Genomic DNA, 18,606 nt, shown 5'->3' with positions numbered 1-18,606 from the left:
GTCATATTTGGAATGACTAAAATTAAACTTAAACTTTTTTTCTAGAAGGACTTGAAAAAAAAGAGAGAGAGAGAAGCTAGGATCCCTGTAATTGGTGAAATTTAGTAATCAGAGGACCTCAACATTTCTGAGTGGAGGCCAGTGTAGGATGAGGCATGAATGGCTCTGCCTGATTGCAATCCACAAGCTCTTAAAATAAAAGGTGGGGTTTGTCTCCCTTGACCAATCTTCTCATTCTACCTTTGCCTGCCCCCAGGTGACCTGCCAGAACTTTCTTTGTGGCACTGATCTGGCGTGGGAGTAGGCCAGAGACCCGGCCGCTTCCCCAGGTCCTTACCAGAACCCTGCCTCTGCTCCCCACTGACCATCTAGGACTTCACCTGAGCCTGAAGTAACAGGCAGAGCCAGGAGGAGAAGGACGTTTATTTCCATACATCAGGTAAACAGGGAAGAGAGAGCACAGCCCAGTGAGTACAAACCAATTGCGGGAGAGAAGGTGAGGGGGACAGCAGATGGGAGCTGCACCAGGCACTGCCCTTGGGTCCCCAAGTCTGGTATTATTGGTGGGATGACCTTTAGGGTGGGGCTGGGACTGTCCGGCCACGTGTTGTCTTGTCTCGGGGAAGTGTGTGGGGGCAGGGCAATTGGAAGAAGAAAAATGACTCAGGCTCAGGACACAGGGTGAGGACTCGTGTCTAATACACCATCGGTACTGACCCAAACCCCCATCTTGAGTTTTTCTGATCACAAGCTCCCAACCCAAGGCCTTCCCTCTCAAGTTGGGCCCACGGTCCAGGCAACTTGGACAGAGGGTCAAGGAGGCAGTGCTTGGATAAGCCCCGAACTTATCGGCATAGGTGGAATGGGTTTAGTCTTAAATAGGTCATTGCACTTAACACACTGAGACGAAGGGGGTGGGGGCTGAAAGTGCCAGATGGTACATATGCACCCCTGTCTGTGTAGGCTTGCTCAACCCAAACCCAGAAGCACCTGAGAGCCGCTCCCCATGCTGACAAGAATCTGGACCCAGCTCCGCTCACCGGTCTCTCCAGCTGCACAGAGAAAGGACTGCTCTCTGAGGAGCGAAGCGGGAGATGAGATTCCCCTAGTCAGTCATTCCTGGAAACCCCAGCTGCCACCACAGCCCCCTCCCACTCTCAGGGATGCAGCTGTGATGGAGAGGGTGGGTATTTAAATTAAAAGTAAAAAGACAGCAGGCACTGAGAAGAGAAAGCCCTCACCCTAAGCCTGGGGGCGGGGAAGGAATTGCTGTTCCTGCCCCCAATTCCTCCCCATGGACCCAGCAACCTAGAGTGTCCCAGCAGGCAATCTGTCCACCGTCCCTGAGCAGGGGGCTGAGATGGAGGTCAGCTTGCTGGCTCCATGCAGTGCCAAGCCACCTGCCACTGCCCACAGTGCGGCCCAAGGTCGAAACCAAAAGTGTGGCGTTTTGGAGGCAGAAGGAGCATTAAGTTCTCTTTTCAGAAACTCCTCTTCCCCCCCCACCTCTTCCATGTGGAGATGTCAGACACCCACAATTTGGAAAGCCCCCCAACCCCCTTGGGTCGGGTGTTTCCCATGCAGATCAGCAGTCAGGTGGGGGAGACCTGTGCCCCATCATTTCCTGGGAGAGGCGCTGTGGCAGTAGCCTTTGGGTGCCAGAGGTTCAGACCACTCCCCTGGGCTATGCGTTGGTCTCTGTCGGCTTGGCCTCTGTGTCGCTGTCACTCAGATAGTTATGGGAATATCTTGGCCTGGAGGTGCTGTCCAGAGGGTCGTGTTCATCATCTGACCGGTCAGGGGCAAGGGACTTCCAGTAACTGGTGGGGCTGCAGGGAGAGAGGAACAAGGTCACAGACGAACAATGCTCTTAACTCGCGGCACCAAAGCCTTTGGGTCTGGGAGGCTCCCAAAGCCCTGTCATAGCAGCCCCTAAAAGCCACAAATTGAGAAGTAAATTCAATCCTATCTTGCTTGAGAAGCAATTCCATCTTCCCCAGAAGACACTCAGAGTAGTAAGAGAAAGGAGCACATTGTTTTGATTCTGAAACCTTTTGAAATTCCCAGGAAAGCAACACTGTAGAGCAGTGGGTCTCAAACCCGAGTGTGTTATAAGGACTCCTGCATCCTTCCCTGGAGAAATTTTGATTTGCTAGCTTTTGGGTGGAACTGAGGAATTCCCCATTTTCAGCGCCTCCCCAGAAGATTCTGATGGAGGTGGTCCATGGACCAGGCTGACTTGGAGAATGGCAGTCTGGTGATTATATGGCTACAACCTAAGGGAACCTCATTCCTAACACGATTCCTTCTAAGAAGGAGGAGCCTTCCCCACGGAATACTACCAGACCTTAACACTTTCTCCTTAGGCTTTCCTAAGGCCTGTGAGAATTTCTGCCCTTGACCGTGGCATCATCTATTCACCACAAGGATAGGAGACTCAGGATGTAGGAAGTGGCAAGACGTCCATTTCAGGGTGGCATAGTTATCCCTTTCTTGGTATCATAACCCAGCCCTCTAGAGTTTTCATCAGGCCACTGGGAACCTCCAGCTTCCTCCCACCAGGATGTGAAGAAACATCATCCCCTGGATGGAGCAGGCTCATGGCATTCAGCAAGGATGGAATCTTCTGCTCCAGTCATCTTTTTTTTTTCTTTCTTTCCCAAAGCCTGAGAGCCACCTTCCCCTGCCCCTCCCACCGCTGCTGCCTCTGCCGGTTCGAGTGCACCATAATTTCAACACTCTTGAACAAAATGCAGCACAGAGAAGCTCCACCCCTACCAGTGTCCAGCACTCAGAGAGTCCCCGTCCAGTGCTCCCAGGGACACAGCTCTGCTTCCGGATCCTAGAGAGCTTCCACTGGCATAAACAGGAATTCGGTGACCCCTCTGCCCACAATTCTGCTTTAAGAATCTGAGGCGGGGAACCTTGTTTATGGCCCCTTTGAAGTTCTACCCTAAACCCGAAGAGGAAGAAGCAGGCTTCTGAGAGAAAGAATCAAATCCTTCACTTTTCCATCTGTGTTGTGAAGAAAGGGTTTGGCTATTGAGTACTTCCAGCGTGTGAGACATCGTCCTAGGCAGTCTGGATATGCGTCTTATTCTTCACAAGAGCCCTATGAAACGTCACCAGGAAGCTGGTTCAAAGAAGCATCTTGCTCAAGGTCATATAGCCAGTATGTACATTTGAACTTGGACTCTTAGACCTCAAAGCTTTTGCTGACTCCACCTGGCCACTGGATTGGGTGACCCCAAGAGGAAACAAGACCAAACCTGAATGCTCCCCACAGGCCCATGGTGAAAGCCCTGGGGGTGTGTAAAGATAGGTTTCTCTCTCTCTCTCTCTCCCCCCCTCCCCCCCTCCCTGGGGAGAAGGAAGAGCCTGATAGACTACATGTTCAATTATGCAAAATGGTTCAGGAATGGGGCAGTCTGGTTAATAGTTATCATATTTCTCATGAATGAATTACCATTTTTAAAGGAATCAGAATAGCACAAAACACATTTAATACAAACTAGACTGAACATAAATGAGTCTTACTTTGATGGGCCAAAGGCACTTAAGGACTCTAGGGTGTCTCAGGGACGAAATCATAAAGCTCAATGATGACTGTGCATCATAGAAAAAATTGGGGTTATTTTAGCTTTTGGGTTGTTTGAATTCTAAATTAGTGGGAGCCTGGTTTTATTTTCATGTTTGAGATAGAATTTCTGGGCACCCAGTGCTAAGGTCTGCTCTTGGGCACGGGAAGGACTGATTTTGTGAAAAGGCAGTGTGGTTATTTTGGGGGCAGTTGGGGGGCAAGGCAGATGCCAGGACTGGGACCCAGATGCCAATGGGGCGCTGTCGGGTAGGGGCCGGCCCGAATTCCTTTCCATTCCCCCCACGTCTCTCCTTAGAGTAGGGTCGCGTCCCCCATCCCTATGTCCTTGTGCCCGCCAGGTTCCAACACTGCTCCATCCAGGTGCTGGGTAAGTGGCACAGGTAGCGGGGGTCAGTTCCACGGAGCCATAAGATACCCTTGCCCCTGGCTGGGTGTTCTTCAGCCAGTCTCCTTTGTGGCTTCTATCCGCACAGCTGTAGAGCCAACAGCAGGCAGCTAGCCCCCTCCCAAGGGCAAGAGTCTGGGCTGGCAATTTGAACATTTTAACCAAATTGTTCCAAAAGCTTTCCTCCCCACAAGCCAGTGTCTCCTGCGCAGCGCTGTCACAAACAATTTGGTGTATAAACTAATTCCTGCTGGGTGAGCCCAGGGTGGCAGGCCCCTCCCCTTGCCTCTGCTATGGATGCGTTCGTGTTCTGAATTCTCACCGGTCCCCATCACCAGATGGGAAGCTAAGCCATCACTCTGCCCCTGCCCCCATTCTACCCAAGGTCGGTTCATGCTGAGTCTGCCTAGGTCCTCCCTTCCCTGGCCCTTCTCCTGCCAGCTCTGTATTGACTGGCAAGCTTTTGGCTCGGCGCCCACTCTCCCCGCAGTGAATCCAATCCTCCCCGGTGGTGTTGTATAGGGTTTCAGGATCACTCCTGTCTTGCTGGCAGACAAGAGGAACTGTGCTGGTGGCTGGGGGAAGAAACAGGCTTTATGTGGTTTTGTTCTTGTTGGTCCTGGGGTCAAGGGTGATGATGGGCTGAGGGCATCGGGTCCGAAATACACCAGTTGCCGGGCAGTGTGGAGGGGCCTGGTGAGGCCCACGTCTCCCTCTTCAAGCAGGGGTGCAGTGCTCAGTCTGGCCTTCTCTCTTTTCCAAACCACCTGATGGCCCATCAATGACTTCCTGCATTCGGGGAGCAGGGCACTCAGCAGGGCTGCCGAGGGGAAGGCTGAGCTGGTAGATACAATATTGCGACTCCAGCCTTTGCTCACTGTGGAGCTGACAACAGCTCCCTCGTGCAACAGAGATGCTTTCCGCTCCTCCCAGAGCATCCCGCAACCACTGCCACAGGGGGTAAGCGACCCGAGCAGTGCTGAGCCCAAGGGCTTGGTTTCAGAGCAGCTCGGGGCCAGAGGAATCCAAGATGTCTGTCCATGAGCCTGGGCTGGGCTTAAATTCCACCCTCCTCCACCATCCCCCTAATTCCATCCCATCACCCATCTCCAAATAGCTGCAGGTAACTTTCACTTCTACTTGCTCCTTTCCTTAAAACATAACTGGTCCCTTTGGGTATAACCCGGCCAAGTCAACGTACGTGCCCAGCCACCCCATGGCACAAGAGGCCCACAAACATGCGACAGGTGTGTGTTAGTTCATGCATCGGGGAAGCAAGGCCCCTGCCCCAGGGGGCTGCGCTCTGGGGTCACACCTCCTGGGAAGCAGCAAGCTTGCCCTGGGAGGGTGCCAGGCCGAAAACAGCTTCACATAACCAGGGCGATCCAAATGTCACCACCCACCAGGGAAACCGGGAACAATGGGATTCCAGTGAGTCAGTTTCTGCCTTCTTCTGAGGTGGGGGTGTGGGCATAAAGGGCCTAACTGCTAGATCTCCCTTCCCACAGAGAGGAGGCTGGGGGAGGCAGGAGAGCCAGGAGGGGGCTGTCACTCAGCAGCTGCTAATTTCTATTCATTATAACTTTTTAAGATGAGCTGAGCTGAGGCGACGCCCATGTGTGGGCTTCAGGTGGGAGGGCTGGGGAGGGAGACAGGGAACTGCGGGTTTGAGGGAGGGTGTGGTGCAGCCCCGTGAGCCTTGCTGTCTGAGGCTTGACGCGCGTAGCAGGGAGGAAGGTGGCGTTGCAGGGCAGTGTCGAGAGCCGAGAGCCGAGCCAAACGTCCCGTAAGAGAGGGCGGCCACTGACACACCAGCTGGGCCACTGACACACCAGCTCGCCCTCAGGGGTCAGCTAGAGCCCTTTCCCAAGCCCAGCCCATTGGGGGCATAGACAAAAGCCCGAGGCACACACAGTAAACATTTCACCTGTGGGCTCTGCCTTGGGCCCTACGGAGGAGGAGTGGTGGAGAGCAAGCCTAATAGACTCCATTCAGATCCCAGCACATCACTTCCCAACTGTGTGACCCTGGCCAGTGACTTAACTTCCCTGAGCCTCAGCTTCCTCTTCTATAGAATGGGGCTAGTCAAGCCTTTGTTATGGAGTTAGTGTGAGGATGAAGTGAACAAAATGTGGCAAATGGCACCGGCACCCGCGGTGAGGACTTAGTAAGTGGGAGCTGTGCCGGACCATCCTCAGCAAGGTCAGCTGACTGGGCTCGGGGCAGAGAAGGACTAACCAGCTCGCTGGCCCCACTCTCCAAGGCAGCCAGAAAGCTCTCTGAGGCCAGGCCCGCCGCAGAGGCACGCAGGAGAGGCCTGGGTGGTGGCAGATGGGGTCGGGCACGTTAGTTCACACCGAGCGGCACACTCCATGCTGCACCCCACGCCGGGCGCCACCTACTGCACTAGTCGCTCTCGGGCCGGTACAGGTACCGCATCATCAGGCTGTCCACCTCCTTCTTGCGTTTCTTCTCCTCCTTCCGAGACGGCCGGTGTGCCTGCCTGGCCTCCTCACCTTCTGCAGCCGGGCCCTTCTTCACGCTCGAGCGGCTGTGGCCTGACACAGTAGAGCCACTGGATGTCGATGAGGACTCCGACTCTGTCTCCGCTCTCTTTCTTCTCGATTTGGACTTCTTCTTGCTCTTCCGAGAGCGCCCCTTCTTCCGCCGCTTGTGCTCCGAGGAGTCCTCGGAGCTGGAGCTCGAGCTAGAGCTGGAGCTGCTCCTTCTCCGGCTCCGGCTCTTCCGGCCGCTGCGGGAGCGGGAGACGTCAGCGGCAGAGGCCGAGCGGCGGATGCTGGTGGCCCGCGCTGGGAGGTCCAGTTGGGCGCTGCGGGCACTTTGGATGCTCTTCCGGTCGTCCTCCTCGGAGTCGGGCTCCAGGCTGCTCCTCTGGAACGGGACGGGTTTGTAGCTCAAGACCTCGTTGATGGCGGCCTCCAGGTCTGGGTCCAGGTAGGAGTGACGGCTGACGGGGCGGATGCTGGAGCCGAGAGGCTCATCCGTGGCAGAGGGCGAGGCGTGTGGCCGCGGTGGCACCGACAGGCTGCGGGCCAGCGACGGGTGGCTGTACTGGGAGTGGGCCTCGCTCAAGGCCACACTGGCTCCGTCATCCCACGCATCCAGGCAGCTCTGGCCCAAGGACAGGCGGGAATCAGGGCTGTCCCGGCCCAGGCCCGAGGCCCGGCTCAAGGAAGGACTGAGGGTCCTGGACAGGGTATCGAGCCGGGAGGTGCTGCGCCGGGAACTGGGGGAGCCTGAGAGCGAGAAGCTCATGGAGGAGCGGGCCCCGTCCTCACCGGAGCCGCGCCGTGTGGCTGAGGAGGCCCGGCTGGTGGGGGCAGAGACGGTCGAGGCCCGGTCGAAGTCCGAGCCCCACCGCTTCTCCAGCCCCCGGCCAACGCGACTCCGGGCCTCGGAGAAGGTGGAGCCGCATTCATCTTGCTCTTCCCTGGGTCCTGTGCGGGTCTTCCGGGGGGGCCTCTCTGGGGAGGCTGCCCGCTCGCTCAGGGTGGTGAAGAGCGAGTCCTCGTCCCCAGTGCCCCCGATGGAGTCCTTCAGGGTGAGCCGTTTCCGGTAGCTCAGAGAGCTCAGCACGGAGGCTGGCCTCTCCTCCACCCCCTTGCCCTCCTTCCCAGAGGTGTTGAGGGCCGTTCTAGGGGAGGGAGATGAGGTCAGGAAGAGAGAACCAGTAGTGGATTAGAGGCAGCCCAGAGAGAATGGAGGGGAGGGGAAGGGAGGGAAGAGGGAGGGAGGGAAAGAGGGAAAGAGGGAAAGAGAGAGAGAGAAAGAGAGGAGCCGGCATTAAACCCAGAGAATAAAGATACAGAGGGAGGGAGGAGACAGGAGGCAAAAAGAGCGAGCGGCAGCACCCTGGCAAAGTGGCAGCGAGAGCATCGGAGGAAATGAAGCAAAATAATTTGCGTCAGTGAAAATAGCTTCATGGAGAATGTCATGTAAATTAGACCATTGTTCTATTTCATCACTTTTCCCCCCTCTAAAACGTTTAGTTCAATTTATTTCATTGTCAACTACCTGGAGCCTTGTGCCACACCGTGGTGAACGGCAGTGGGGCGGGGAAGGCGGCATTATCTGCAATAACAAAATGTTGTTTGGCTGAATAAATTAAACCAATTAGAGGGGGCCGCTGGGTGCTTGTGGTGAGGGGCTGGACTTGGGAAGGGGCCTCAGGGGAGTTGGAAGGCTGGGGATCACTTTACAAAGCAGCCTGCCCGCTACTCTGGGAGGGGGTGGAGAAGGGTGTGCCCTGGTGGGGATCAGGATGGTTCAGAGTTGGGGAGAAAGTGGGAGGCGGGGGAGCCAGCAGGGAAACAGCTTGAGGAGGCGTTGGAGCAGAGGACAGAGGATCTCCCTCCCTGCTGCCATGCTGGCTGGGAAGTGAGGGACGAGGAACGTGGAGCCCCGGATTCCGGGGGTAGCTGTCTGTGTGATCAGAAGCCTGTGACTTGGCTGGACAATAGGGAATGAGTTCCCCCAGTGGATGGGTGTGAGCAGGAAGCATGGGGGTGGTGGCGAGGGGAAATGGTGAAAAGATCAGAAGAAGGAGAGAATGGGCAGCAAAAGACAGAAATGGAGCTGTGACAGGGGAGTCAGGGCAGCCAGTGTCTTTTTTCTGCCGGCTTCAGGGGCCCAGCCAGCCCTGTCTGGGGTTGTGGGATCCGGAGTCTCCTTATGCCACCTTCCAGTCTTGATTCCAGGGCCCAAACTTTTGGGTAGTTCAACCGACATTTGTCAAATGAGTAAGTGGGGATGAAGTTAAACCCACGGGAAACCGAAGCCCCGGGTCTGGTAGGAAAACATCGCTTGGGAAAAACAAGGGTGCCACCAAACCCTGACCTGACACTGAGCCTCCTGGCGCATCGCACACGCTGGGGGCATGCCTGGGCCCCTCTGAGGCATGCCAGGCAAGAGACGCCGGTGGCATGAGACCCGGCCTCTTTGGGATCCAGGCACTGCTCAGCTATCCCCGGGCCATGAGGTGGCCTTTCCTCCCAGCTCAAGGCCGCACGCTCACCTGGAACTCTTCAAGCTGCCATCGTCGGACGCTGCCTTGGAAGGCCCCTTGTTTTTCGACAACCATGACTTGACCCCGTCGACCCGGTCCTCCAGCTCAGAGTCCACATCTGAGTCCCCCTCGCTGTGGGATGAGGAGCAGAAAGGTAGGCAAGGCCGGGGAGGGAGTGATCACCCGCTGCCCAGGAGGGAGCACTGACGGGGCGGCAGGTTTTTCTCGGGCAGGGGTGGGATGCGGGTGACATGCACATCGGTGAGTCAGGAGGGGAACAAGAGAGGTCAGATGGGGCATACCATTCACAAGGACCCGGCCCCACTCAGCAGGCCACACTGTAGGACAGCCACCAGGAAGACCCTGAGGGGCACGGAGGCACCTCCCATTCTACTTTCTGTGACAGCCCGCGGTTCAGCCAAATAAGTCCAATGGGGATGACGGGGAAACCATCCATGTATCAGTGACAGCTAAATGGCTCTTGGTTAAAAAGAGAGGATTCGTAGGCTCTACGGCCACTCCCGGAAGCCTATTCTGTTTCTTGTGTGCACACTCCCAGAAACGGGGCTGTGGCTACTGCCATTTTCCATGCCTTCACTGTGAGAGCCTGACCGCTGGCCGTGGGTCAGAAAAGACCAGGGCAGCTTTCTGGCTTCAGGTTAGCTTGAACGGGAGGCCCCTCAGCTGATGGCAGCGCTAAGCTAACCGAGCACCACAGGCCAGATCCCAGACCGGCCCTGTGACTTCCCCGGCCCTTAAGAAACAAAGAAAAACGAGGAGGGGGCGTCAGCATTTCCTGAGGTGCTAGCACAGTTTCGGGATTCAAACTGCACCCTGGAGATCCACTTGAGCCCAGAGAGTCCCAGACATTGGCTCTGTCTCTCTGAGTCTCCTCTCCCCCTCCTCCCCAGTTCTTGCTCCCCAGTTCTGCTTTCTGGCCAAGCTGGCCTGAGCCCTCTCTACTTGCAGAAAAGCCCAAAGGAGTCAGAGTCTGAGGCTGGAGTCATGGTGACTCCTTCACAAAGCAGTGGGGCTTAGAGACAGCTTCTGAGTGAGAATGCTTCTAGAATTCTGCAAAATGTCTGCTCACCACATTCCCCTGCTATAGATATGCTGGGATTTCTCCTCAATATAAATTTCCGTTCATCTGTGTCAACAGGAGCAGGCCCATTCCTGAATTATGTTCTTGAATAAATAGCCACACAGGCGTGTGTGTGTGTGTGTGTGTGTGTGGGCGTACACACACACACACACACACACACACACACGCCAGAAACCAGAAACCACCAGACTCTGTTCTGGGGACTGTGAGAGAGCATGACCCGTTGGGAGGGGAACAAAGAGGCATATTTTATGGGCTTCCATCAAATACAGAATTATAACGAAGACGAGGCTAGTTGATGCCCTGGGTAAACAGGAGTTTAGCAGACAGCCCCGAAACCACTAATGCAAGCCCTGTGCCTGTCCGAGCCTGGCAGATTTACTATGGTGCATGGGCCCCATGGAACGCCAATACCACCTGATTTATACACCCGTGCAAAAAACCTCCTTCTCTAGCTTCAGAGCCTGTAATTTATCACCACCGTTCATAACCATATTGATTGCCTTTAGAAAGGAGGTGCTGTATGCATCGCAAAATCTATGTCTACATGTTAAAAGTGTTTCTGTATAAATCTCCCTTAATACTGCACTGTTTACTGCTTTCATTAAGGTTATGGCAATAACAACTGTATCTCTAAGTAAATCGAAACATTATTTTTCTGCCCGCCTTAGCACACTCACTCACTGGCTTGCTCGATAACTTGGAGCTGGGGCCCAGAGCTGCTGAGGACGGAGCTACACCACCTCTGCCATCAGCAGGATTGTGGCTAGGACTGCCCACCCCAGTGCGCCTGCGTGAGTGCACACTGGGGTGTGCGTGTGTGTGTGTGTGTGTGTGTGTGTGTGTGTGTGTACTCATGCATGCACGCACGTGCCCATGCCTGGAAATGGTTTAGAATATGATCTTAAATGCGCATTTTATCAGCCCTCGAAGCTCCTACGGTCCAAGGATGGCAGGGCTAGAACACACAGGGGACAGATAGTTGTGGACCCAGAATACGAATTTCCCTCCTTACATTCAGAGCAGCAAACGGGTTGAGAAGCTGGCCTGGCTGCCCTCACCTTCCCTTTAGTTTCGAGCACATAGATGATGTTTAGGTTCTTTTTCTTAAATAATCAGGCCCGTAAACAAACTCCAGGGGCAGACAGGCTCAGGGGGCAGTTGAAATTTTAAATGGTCGGAATTAAACCTCGAGTCAAATACAATTTATGTCCAGGCTCATGTGCTATTAGTTAACTGGGAGCCGAATCGCGGGGGAACAAACAAACGGAGACAGAATGGCGAGGGATATTAATTGTGTGTGACAACCGGGCTCCAGCGGCCCTCTATCACTGTTACACACTATTACATTTATCATTAGCTCTCACGGAGTCCTTTGCGCGGCCGCCAGCCCATCCTGGCCAGGGGAGGAGGCCTGCCAAGCCAGAGGGAGTAGGGGGAGGAAATCCAATGCCACACTAAAAAAACAACCTCCAAACAAACAGCCCTGATGAACTTGACGGAGGATCACTCCGATCCGCCTGAAGGCCTGCACATCTCACACCCGCCGTCCAGCTCCCACCCAGAAAGAAAGAATCGAGAGAGGGCGGATATGCTGGGCTCCCTGCCACCTGACAGACAGGCACCAGCGCAAATGCCTGGGGCCTCCCTGTGCCCAAGGCGCCCGCAGAGAGTAAAGTAAACACATCTGGCTGCGTTCCCTTCCCTTGCCAGTTCCCTCCCCCCTGCCACTGCTCCCGGGCTGTGATTAGCTGCCTGGATGCCTTCCCCAAACAAGTAACTGCTAGATGCTCCTCACCTTGTACCTTTGTCTGCCACCAGAAGGTGGTGGACCTTTCAAAATGAAACATACCCGCTTCTTTTGGGTAGCTTGGGCTCCAAAGGAGCCCCAGGATATGGAAAAATCCAGCCCGAACAGACTTTTCCCCAGAGAAATAGGCTGGGAGGCTTGGTTTCTGAGGAAGGAGAGGGCTGGAGCTCAGGAAGGCAGATTGTGGGTACCACCGAATGAGGCTGAGCTCTCTTTTCTGATGGAGCCCCCGTCCTGCACACCAAGGGCATGAGCGCCAGCCTGCACCTTCCTGGGGTAGCGCCTCACTGCCCTGGCCTTGCCTCCCCTCAGGGCAGAGTCAGTGGTGTTAGCGTGAGACCAGCTTGGAGAGTGTGCAAGAGGCCGTGTCCACGTGCGGCATGCAGTGGGGACCCTGGGTGAAAGCCAGTGTTAGGGGCAGTTAGACACCACAGAAGGAGAGGCAGAGAGCGCCTGCGCCCCAGTCCTCACGGTTTATTCTTTCTTTTCTGATACTTTGTCACCATGTCCTGCAAACTGGAAACAGAAAGAAAATGGTGGGCTAGGGGGACAGAAGAAGAAGATTGAAAAACCAGTGGGCAAAGCAAGGGTGGACCTCTCAGCCAAGGTGGACATCCTGAGCAAGACATGGCTCTGGCTGGCTGAGACCAGCTGGGGGGGGGGGTGGGGTGAGTGACAGGGTATCCTCAGAGGGAGGTCTGGGCCGCCCCGGGGCACTTTTTCTCTGCCCCCAAGGAGCAGGCTTCTTATGTGGGCCAGGACCCACTTGCAGGATGGGGCATCAGCGCTCAAGCGGGAAGGGGGCAGGTCTGGGGGTGGGGGTCCGCCCAAGGCAGCCTTCGGAGTTTCTCCAGGGCCTGACCCTCACCCTCTAGAACTGCTGGTCTACCTGCCTGGTGACTTCTTCCTGAGCCTAGGACTATAAATCTCTCTCTCCGAAACCATTCCCTGGGTGGGTTTTATGAGAGAAAATCTCTGGCATGGTAACAAGGTACCACGGGCCTTAAATCTCTGCTTTCCCCAGAGTAGGGCAGGCGCCATCGGAAATGCAGCTAAACGGGGGAATAACTCATTGTGAACAGGCAGAGCTGGAGAGCCAGGTTCCCGGGAGGCCTGAGGAGGGAGGACAGGGAGGGGGAGGGAGGGCATCTCACCCGGGCAGCACCGGTCCTGCCCTCGGTCATTACAGGACAGGGTCCATGCTGGGGCCTGGCGATGAGGGAAAGGTGGGCTGGTGGCTCAGTGGCAGGGAGACAGAGACTGCAGCTGTTCTACCTCATGGCCTGCTCCACAGGTGGTCAGAGGGCCTCGGTGCGGCCGCCGCTGCCACAGAGGCCCCCTCACCTGGTGATGAGGTCCTCATTCCCATCGCTCTCCATCTCGTCCTCGATGGCGGCCTGCAGGTCCCCAATGCGCTTGAATGCCAGCTTGAGATCGGCCTGCAGGCTCTGGTTAGCGGCCTCCAGGCTCTCCAGATCCATCTCCTAGGAGGGAGAGGGGGCAGTCGAGTTCACCGGAGGGCCAGTCTCTATCTGGCTGCTCTAGAGAAAACCTGCTGCAAGTCTCTCCAGGCCGGGAAGGAGCGCCATGGAGGCGTCATGGAGCTCCAGATGGAGACTCGGGCACTGCCCCCGGCCCTCTGGCCTGGCTTCGGGACGTGTTCCTCTTCCTTCCAGAGATCTAAACTCTGGTTTCTTTGTGGCCCTTCCCCCACCCCAGCCCAGGGGAGGTGTGCACCCAGACAGCTGCCTGCTGGGGGCCCTGCGAGTTTCGGCACGTTACCAGTTCATGCTTCTTGCGGCTCGCCTCGGCCTCCTTCCTGGCGAGCTCGCCCATCTCCTCCTTGGTGTCGCGGAGCTGCCGCTGTAGCCTCTTGTTCTGCTCCTTCTCCCGGTTCTCAGCTGCTGTGCGCTGATCCCGCTCCTCAGTCAGCTTCTCCATGTTCTCCTTGAGCCGGCTGGCCAGGCTCTGGAGGGGGAGGTAGGGAAGAGAAGCCCACCAGCTAGTCAGAGACGGGAGTGTGGCTCTGATGAGACTCCAGAGTCAGGAGGCCTGGGGTCCAGCTCTGGCACCACCACTCGCTGCTAGGTCCGCTAGGTGGGCAAGAATTAAAGCTCTCTGAAGAGCCTTCCTTTATCTTTTAAAAAAAAATTTTTTTTTTCAACGTTTATTTATTTTTGGGACAGAGAGAGACAGAGCATGAACGGGGGAGGGGCAGAGAGAGAGGGAGACAGAGAATCGGAAACAGGCTCCAGGCTCCGAGCCATCAGCCCAGAGCCTGACGCGGGGCTCGAACTCACGGACCGCGAGATCGTGACCTGGCTGAAGTCGGACGCTTAACCGACTGCGCCACCCAGGCGCCCCTCTTTATCTTTTTTAAAATAAATAAATAAATAAATTAATTAATTGATTTGAGAGAGAGAGCGAGAGTGAGAGCGAGAGAGAGAAAGAGACAGAGTAAGCAGGAAAGGGGCAGAGAGAAGGAGAGACAGAATCCCAAGCAGGCTCCAGACTGTCAGCTCAGCCCAAGACGGAGCTGAAACCCACGAATTGTGAGATCATGACCTGAGCTGAGAGTCAGATGCTTAACAGACTGAGCCACCCAGGTGCCCCCTTCCTTTATCTTTTGTAATATGGGAGAATAACACCTACCGCAGTCCTCTGGTGTCTTTTAAAAAAAAAAAAATTTTTTTTTTTGATGTTTGTTTATTTTTGAGAGAGAGAGAGACAGAAAGAGACAGAGCGTGAGCGAGGGAGGGGCAGAGAGAGAGGGAGACACAGAATCCAAAACAGCTCTAGGCTCTGAATTGTCAGCACAGAGCCCGATGCGGGACTCAAACTCACGAACCGCAAGATCATGACCTGAGCCAAAGTCAGCTGCTTAACTGACTGAGCCATCAAGTCATGCCCCTTCCCACCCCCAGGGTCTTTTAAAGATTAAATAAGGTAAAGTATGTGAAGGCATTTGGGATGATGCTATCATCATTATCATCATCATCATCATCATCACGACCAAGGTCAGAGGAACCCTCTGGCTACAGCCTGGGTCTGTCCACATTGATACCATGTGTGGGGTCTCCACAGTCAGCAGACTTCCCTCAGGGACTCTGAACCCAGCAGCTCCAAAAGCTAGATCCTGTGCTTGGAGGTGAATGGTTTATGAGAGTTCCTGGATTAGGAGACTAAACAGTCATCAGATTCTAAGCACAAAGCCATCCCTCTAAGCCTGATGAATCTCTCTTCCTCCAGAAACTGAATACATTGTTCCCTCCCGGGGCCATAGGATGTTGCGCAAGAAATGACCTGGAGGTTGCGGCAGAGCATGAGGGAAGGACCTGCTTCTGGTTCTACTGCTGACTGGCCATGGGGTCTCCACCCCAGGCCCCCCAGCCTCTGTGTCTCTAAAATAACAGCACTAGACTATATGGTTTCTAATTTTTATTTGTTTTTGAGAGAGAGAGAGAGAGAGAGAGAGAGAGCACGGGCAAGCATGAGTGGGGGAGGGGCAGAAGAGAGGGAGACACAGAATCCGAAGCAGGCTCCAGGCTCTGAGCTGTCAGCACAGAGCCTGACGTGGGGCTTGAACCCAAGAACTATGAGATCACGACCTGAGCCGAAGCTGGACGCTTAACTGACTGAGCCACCCAGGCGCCCCTAGACTATATGATTTCTAAGGGCCATTTGTGTTTAACATTCTGTGCGTCTAAACTACAAGACTGCTCTTCTGAGCAGAAGGGAAACAGAGAGAGCCGAGGAAAGGGACTGAGGTCGACAAGAAAAGGAGACAAGTATACAGATCTGCCCCAGAGCCACCGGATCAATGGCTTCTCCTGCCCCTTGATAGCTTTGTGACCTTAGGCAACCTATTTAACCCTTCCTGTATGCAAGATGGGGGTCAAGATATTACCAGCTGTGCTGAGGCTGTGGTGTGTAGCCGAGGAACATCACTGGGTCTCCCCTAACTCTCCCTAGCTCTCCTGAGGACTGTGACCTCATCTTGGGAGCTTCGGCCATACTCCCTTCCCGGGTCAAGGGTACTAACGCCCTCTCAATGCCCACTGCCAGCTCCAGAGTCACCTGTTTCCATCCCTTCCCTGGTGCCTGCTTCACGGGCTGAGGGGCTGCCAGGGAGGTGGCAGGGACGCTCCTTGGCACGCACGCCCATGAACACAGTTCTCATGGAGAACTGGAGGTGCTTCCACAAGTCTACAAGCTCGAGCGGGAGGAGGAGAACTTAAAAATAGGGCGAGGGGAGTGTTCACCCAGAGACAATTCTGCCTGCCTCTCTCTTCCCACCTGCTCTACCGGGGAGGGTGGGGCTGGGCGCGCCGGCTTCCGAAGCCTGGAGCAGAGAGGACTGGATGTGGAGTATGGAGGCCACGGGTGGAAGGGATAACAAGACAGAGCAGGAGAGGGGTGAACAGGAACAGGAGGAGGGTTGAAGGAAAGGATGAAGAGCAGAGGGAGAGGAGGCATGGGATGGGGAGAGAGGAAGTGGGGAGAGGGTGGGGAGGAGAAACGCAAAAGAAGGGGGCAGACGTGGAGAGAAGCAAAGAGAGAGGAGAAAAAGCAGAGACAAGAAGGGTGGGAAGAAGTGAGGAAAAAAGGCAATAAAAAAGGGAAGGGAGAGAGAGAGCGAGCGCGGTGAGATGAGAGAACAGACTTCAGCCCTCACAGAAGTGGCGCCATCCGCTGCATATTTATGACCCTGCCGGAGAGCAGAGCGAGAGCGAGTGAGGGGACCGGCGGGGGGAGCTCATGGTGGAGGAAAATATGAAGACAAAAAGCTAAGCTGCTCTGGTCCCTTGGCAGAAAGCAAGCACGGAAACAGAATGTAAAGCAGGCTGGCTCCACGGTGCCCAGAGAGCAGGCGGGGCGGGCGGGGGGAAGGCACCCGCCCCGTCAGCTGGCCTGGCAGCTTGGCAGGGGCCTCTGAGGAGCGTCCGTGGCCTGCCCGGCGCAGCTGAGCATGCGTGGCTCCAGCTGCCGGGGCAGCTCTGCCCTGCTCTGGCTACGGACCAGGACAAGTGTGCACCCACCTCCAGACGCTTCACTTGGGTCCTTTCGAACTCCAGGCGGGTCTCCAGCTCCCGGATCTTAGCTTCCTGCCTGCTCACCAGGGACTTGTCCACCATGGACTGCTCCAGGAACTCCACTTGGCTCTGGAGGGCTTGTAGCTGGGGGTGGGGGCAGGAAGAGAAGAGCTGAGCCCAGAAGGGAGGGGCAGAGCCTGGGCAAGATCACCATGGTGACCAGAGGGCCGAGGGAGGGAGGGATGCACTGGGGAGGTGGGAGGACGGGGCCCCGAGCCAGAGGCATTCCCCACCTGGCCCGATGCTGGCACAGATTTTGCCCTTTGGAGGGAAAGGAGAAAGCCGAGGACCAGAGAGGGAATAGAAATGTGAAATGAGGCAGCTGAAGCCAAAATGTCTACTGTGGTGATATGGCTCCAAGCCTAGCCCTTCGCGTGCATTGATGCGGCGGCGTGGATTACTAATAACTGAGAGGAGCGCCTGCTTTCCAACGGGCTCGGTGGTCCGCCCCTACATACAGGGACCCCACACCCTCTTTCTACCAAGGGAGAAAGTCTCCACCTTCTCCTGCAGCTCCTGCTTCTCCTTATTGGCTTCTTCTAGCTGAGCCTGGAGGTCATTCATCTGTGCCAAGTCCCGCGAGGCCTGGGAAAGGAGTGAGTGCTGAAGCAGGATCCCCCATGAACACAAACCCCAGCCCACCACACTGCACACAGAGTGCAGGCCCGTGACTCCCAAGAGAAGTGGCGTGGGGGGGGGGGGGGCGGCGCTTAGGAAGAGGACCAGAGGGCCAGCGTCTGTGGCACGGGGTGTGGTGGGGCACCTGAGCCACGGCTGCCTTGTGCTTCTTCATCAGCTCATTCATGTCCTCCTGGTCCTCTTCCAGCCGGCTCTGGATCTCATTCTTCTCACGCTGAAGGCGGCTCAGCTGCTCCTCCAGCTGGACGGAGGCAAGACCGATCAGAGGGCGTGGGGCCTCGAGTGCCCGACGGCACCAGGTGGCAAATCCGAACTTCCCCATGCCACCTCCAAAGGGAAGGGGGTGATGTCGGGGCCGGGTCCACGCACTGGTCCAGACCCGTGGCGCTCGAGCAGCTGAGACAAAGGCTGTCTTCGCAGCGTGGGCAGACCCTGGGCTAAATGACAGCTGCTTTCTGGCAGCTCTTTGAAGGCTAATGAGAAGGCAGAAAAGGTCTGCCCAGAACAAATGACCCATCATCCTGGCACGAGCAATCTAGGCCCTAACCTGAAGGTACTCTGCCCCCTTCAGGCCTCAGGCAAGGACCCCTGGACTCTGGGAAGCTCTGCTAGCTCGGATTCTCATTCTCCCCCCCTACCCCCCGCCCCCCATGGCCTGCTCCCAGGCCATCCAGCCCCCACAGCCGGTCCACTCCTGGGGGGAGGGGAGGAGACGGCCAACAGCAGCTTCAGGAAATGAATGAATCTATTAGCCTGTAATTCCAAACCAAAATGACTGCGTTGGCTCCTTCTCTGCCCCATCCGTCTTGTTACCGGGCTGTGGGGAGCTGGGGAAGCCTCCGCCAAGAAATTTATTAACTCGGATTTAAATAAAATGGTAATTTTATAACAGCCTTTTTTAACACAATTAAAGAATTTGAATTACTCACCTGAAAACTGCTGAGGAGCAC

At 55.7% G+C, this 18,606-nt stretch overlaps 1 protein-coding gene across 17 annotated transcripts in view; it reads right to left on the bottom strand.

Annotated features, from left to right (window-relative positions):
- Positions 1 to 405: 405 nt before the first annotated feature.
- MYO18A (myosin XVIIIA) overlaps positions 406 to 18,606 on the bottom strand; it is a 102,339-nt gene continuing 84,138 nt past the window's right edge. For 14 of the 17 annotated variants that reach the window (XM_086686455.1, XM_086686456.1, XM_086686457.1 and 11 more), the window contains 9 exons: positions 17,781 to 17,897; positions 17,519 to 17,602; positions 16,964 to 17,101; positions 13,707 to 13,892; positions 13,269 to 13,408; positions 12,396 to 12,440; positions 9,022 to 9,144; positions 6,389 to 7,641; positions 1,689 to 1,829 (listed from right to left, as the gene is read on the bottom strand). In XM_086686455.1, the coding sequence (XP_086542581.1) occupies positions 6,393 to 7,641; positions 9,022 to 9,144; positions 12,396 to 12,440; positions 13,269 to 13,408; positions 13,707 to 13,892; positions 16,964 to 17,101; positions 17,519 to 17,602; positions 17,781 to 17,897 (2,082 nt within the window). In that variant the 3' untranslated portion in view covers positions 1,689 to 1,829; positions 6,389 to 6,392. Of the gene's footprint in view, positions 1,830 to 6,388; positions 7,642 to 9,021; positions 9,145 to 12,395; positions 12,441 to 13,268; positions 13,409 to 13,706; positions 13,893 to 16,963; positions 17,102 to 17,518; positions 17,603 to 17,780; positions 17,898 to 18,606 lie in introns of all 17 variants that reach the window. The other 3 variants (XM_086686470.1, XM_086686472.1, XM_086686471.1) reach the window with 2 other exon arrangements.

Source organism: Puma concolor, chromosome E1 (genome assembly GCF_028749965.1).
Source record: "Puma concolor isolate L17-30 chromosome E1, mPumCon1.1.hap2, whole genome shotgun sequence".
NCBI classification, from domain to species: Eukaryota; Metazoa; Chordata; class Mammalia; order Carnivora; family Felidae; genus Puma; species Puma concolor.
This window is presented reverse-complemented; position numbering and strand designations above follow the sequence as displayed.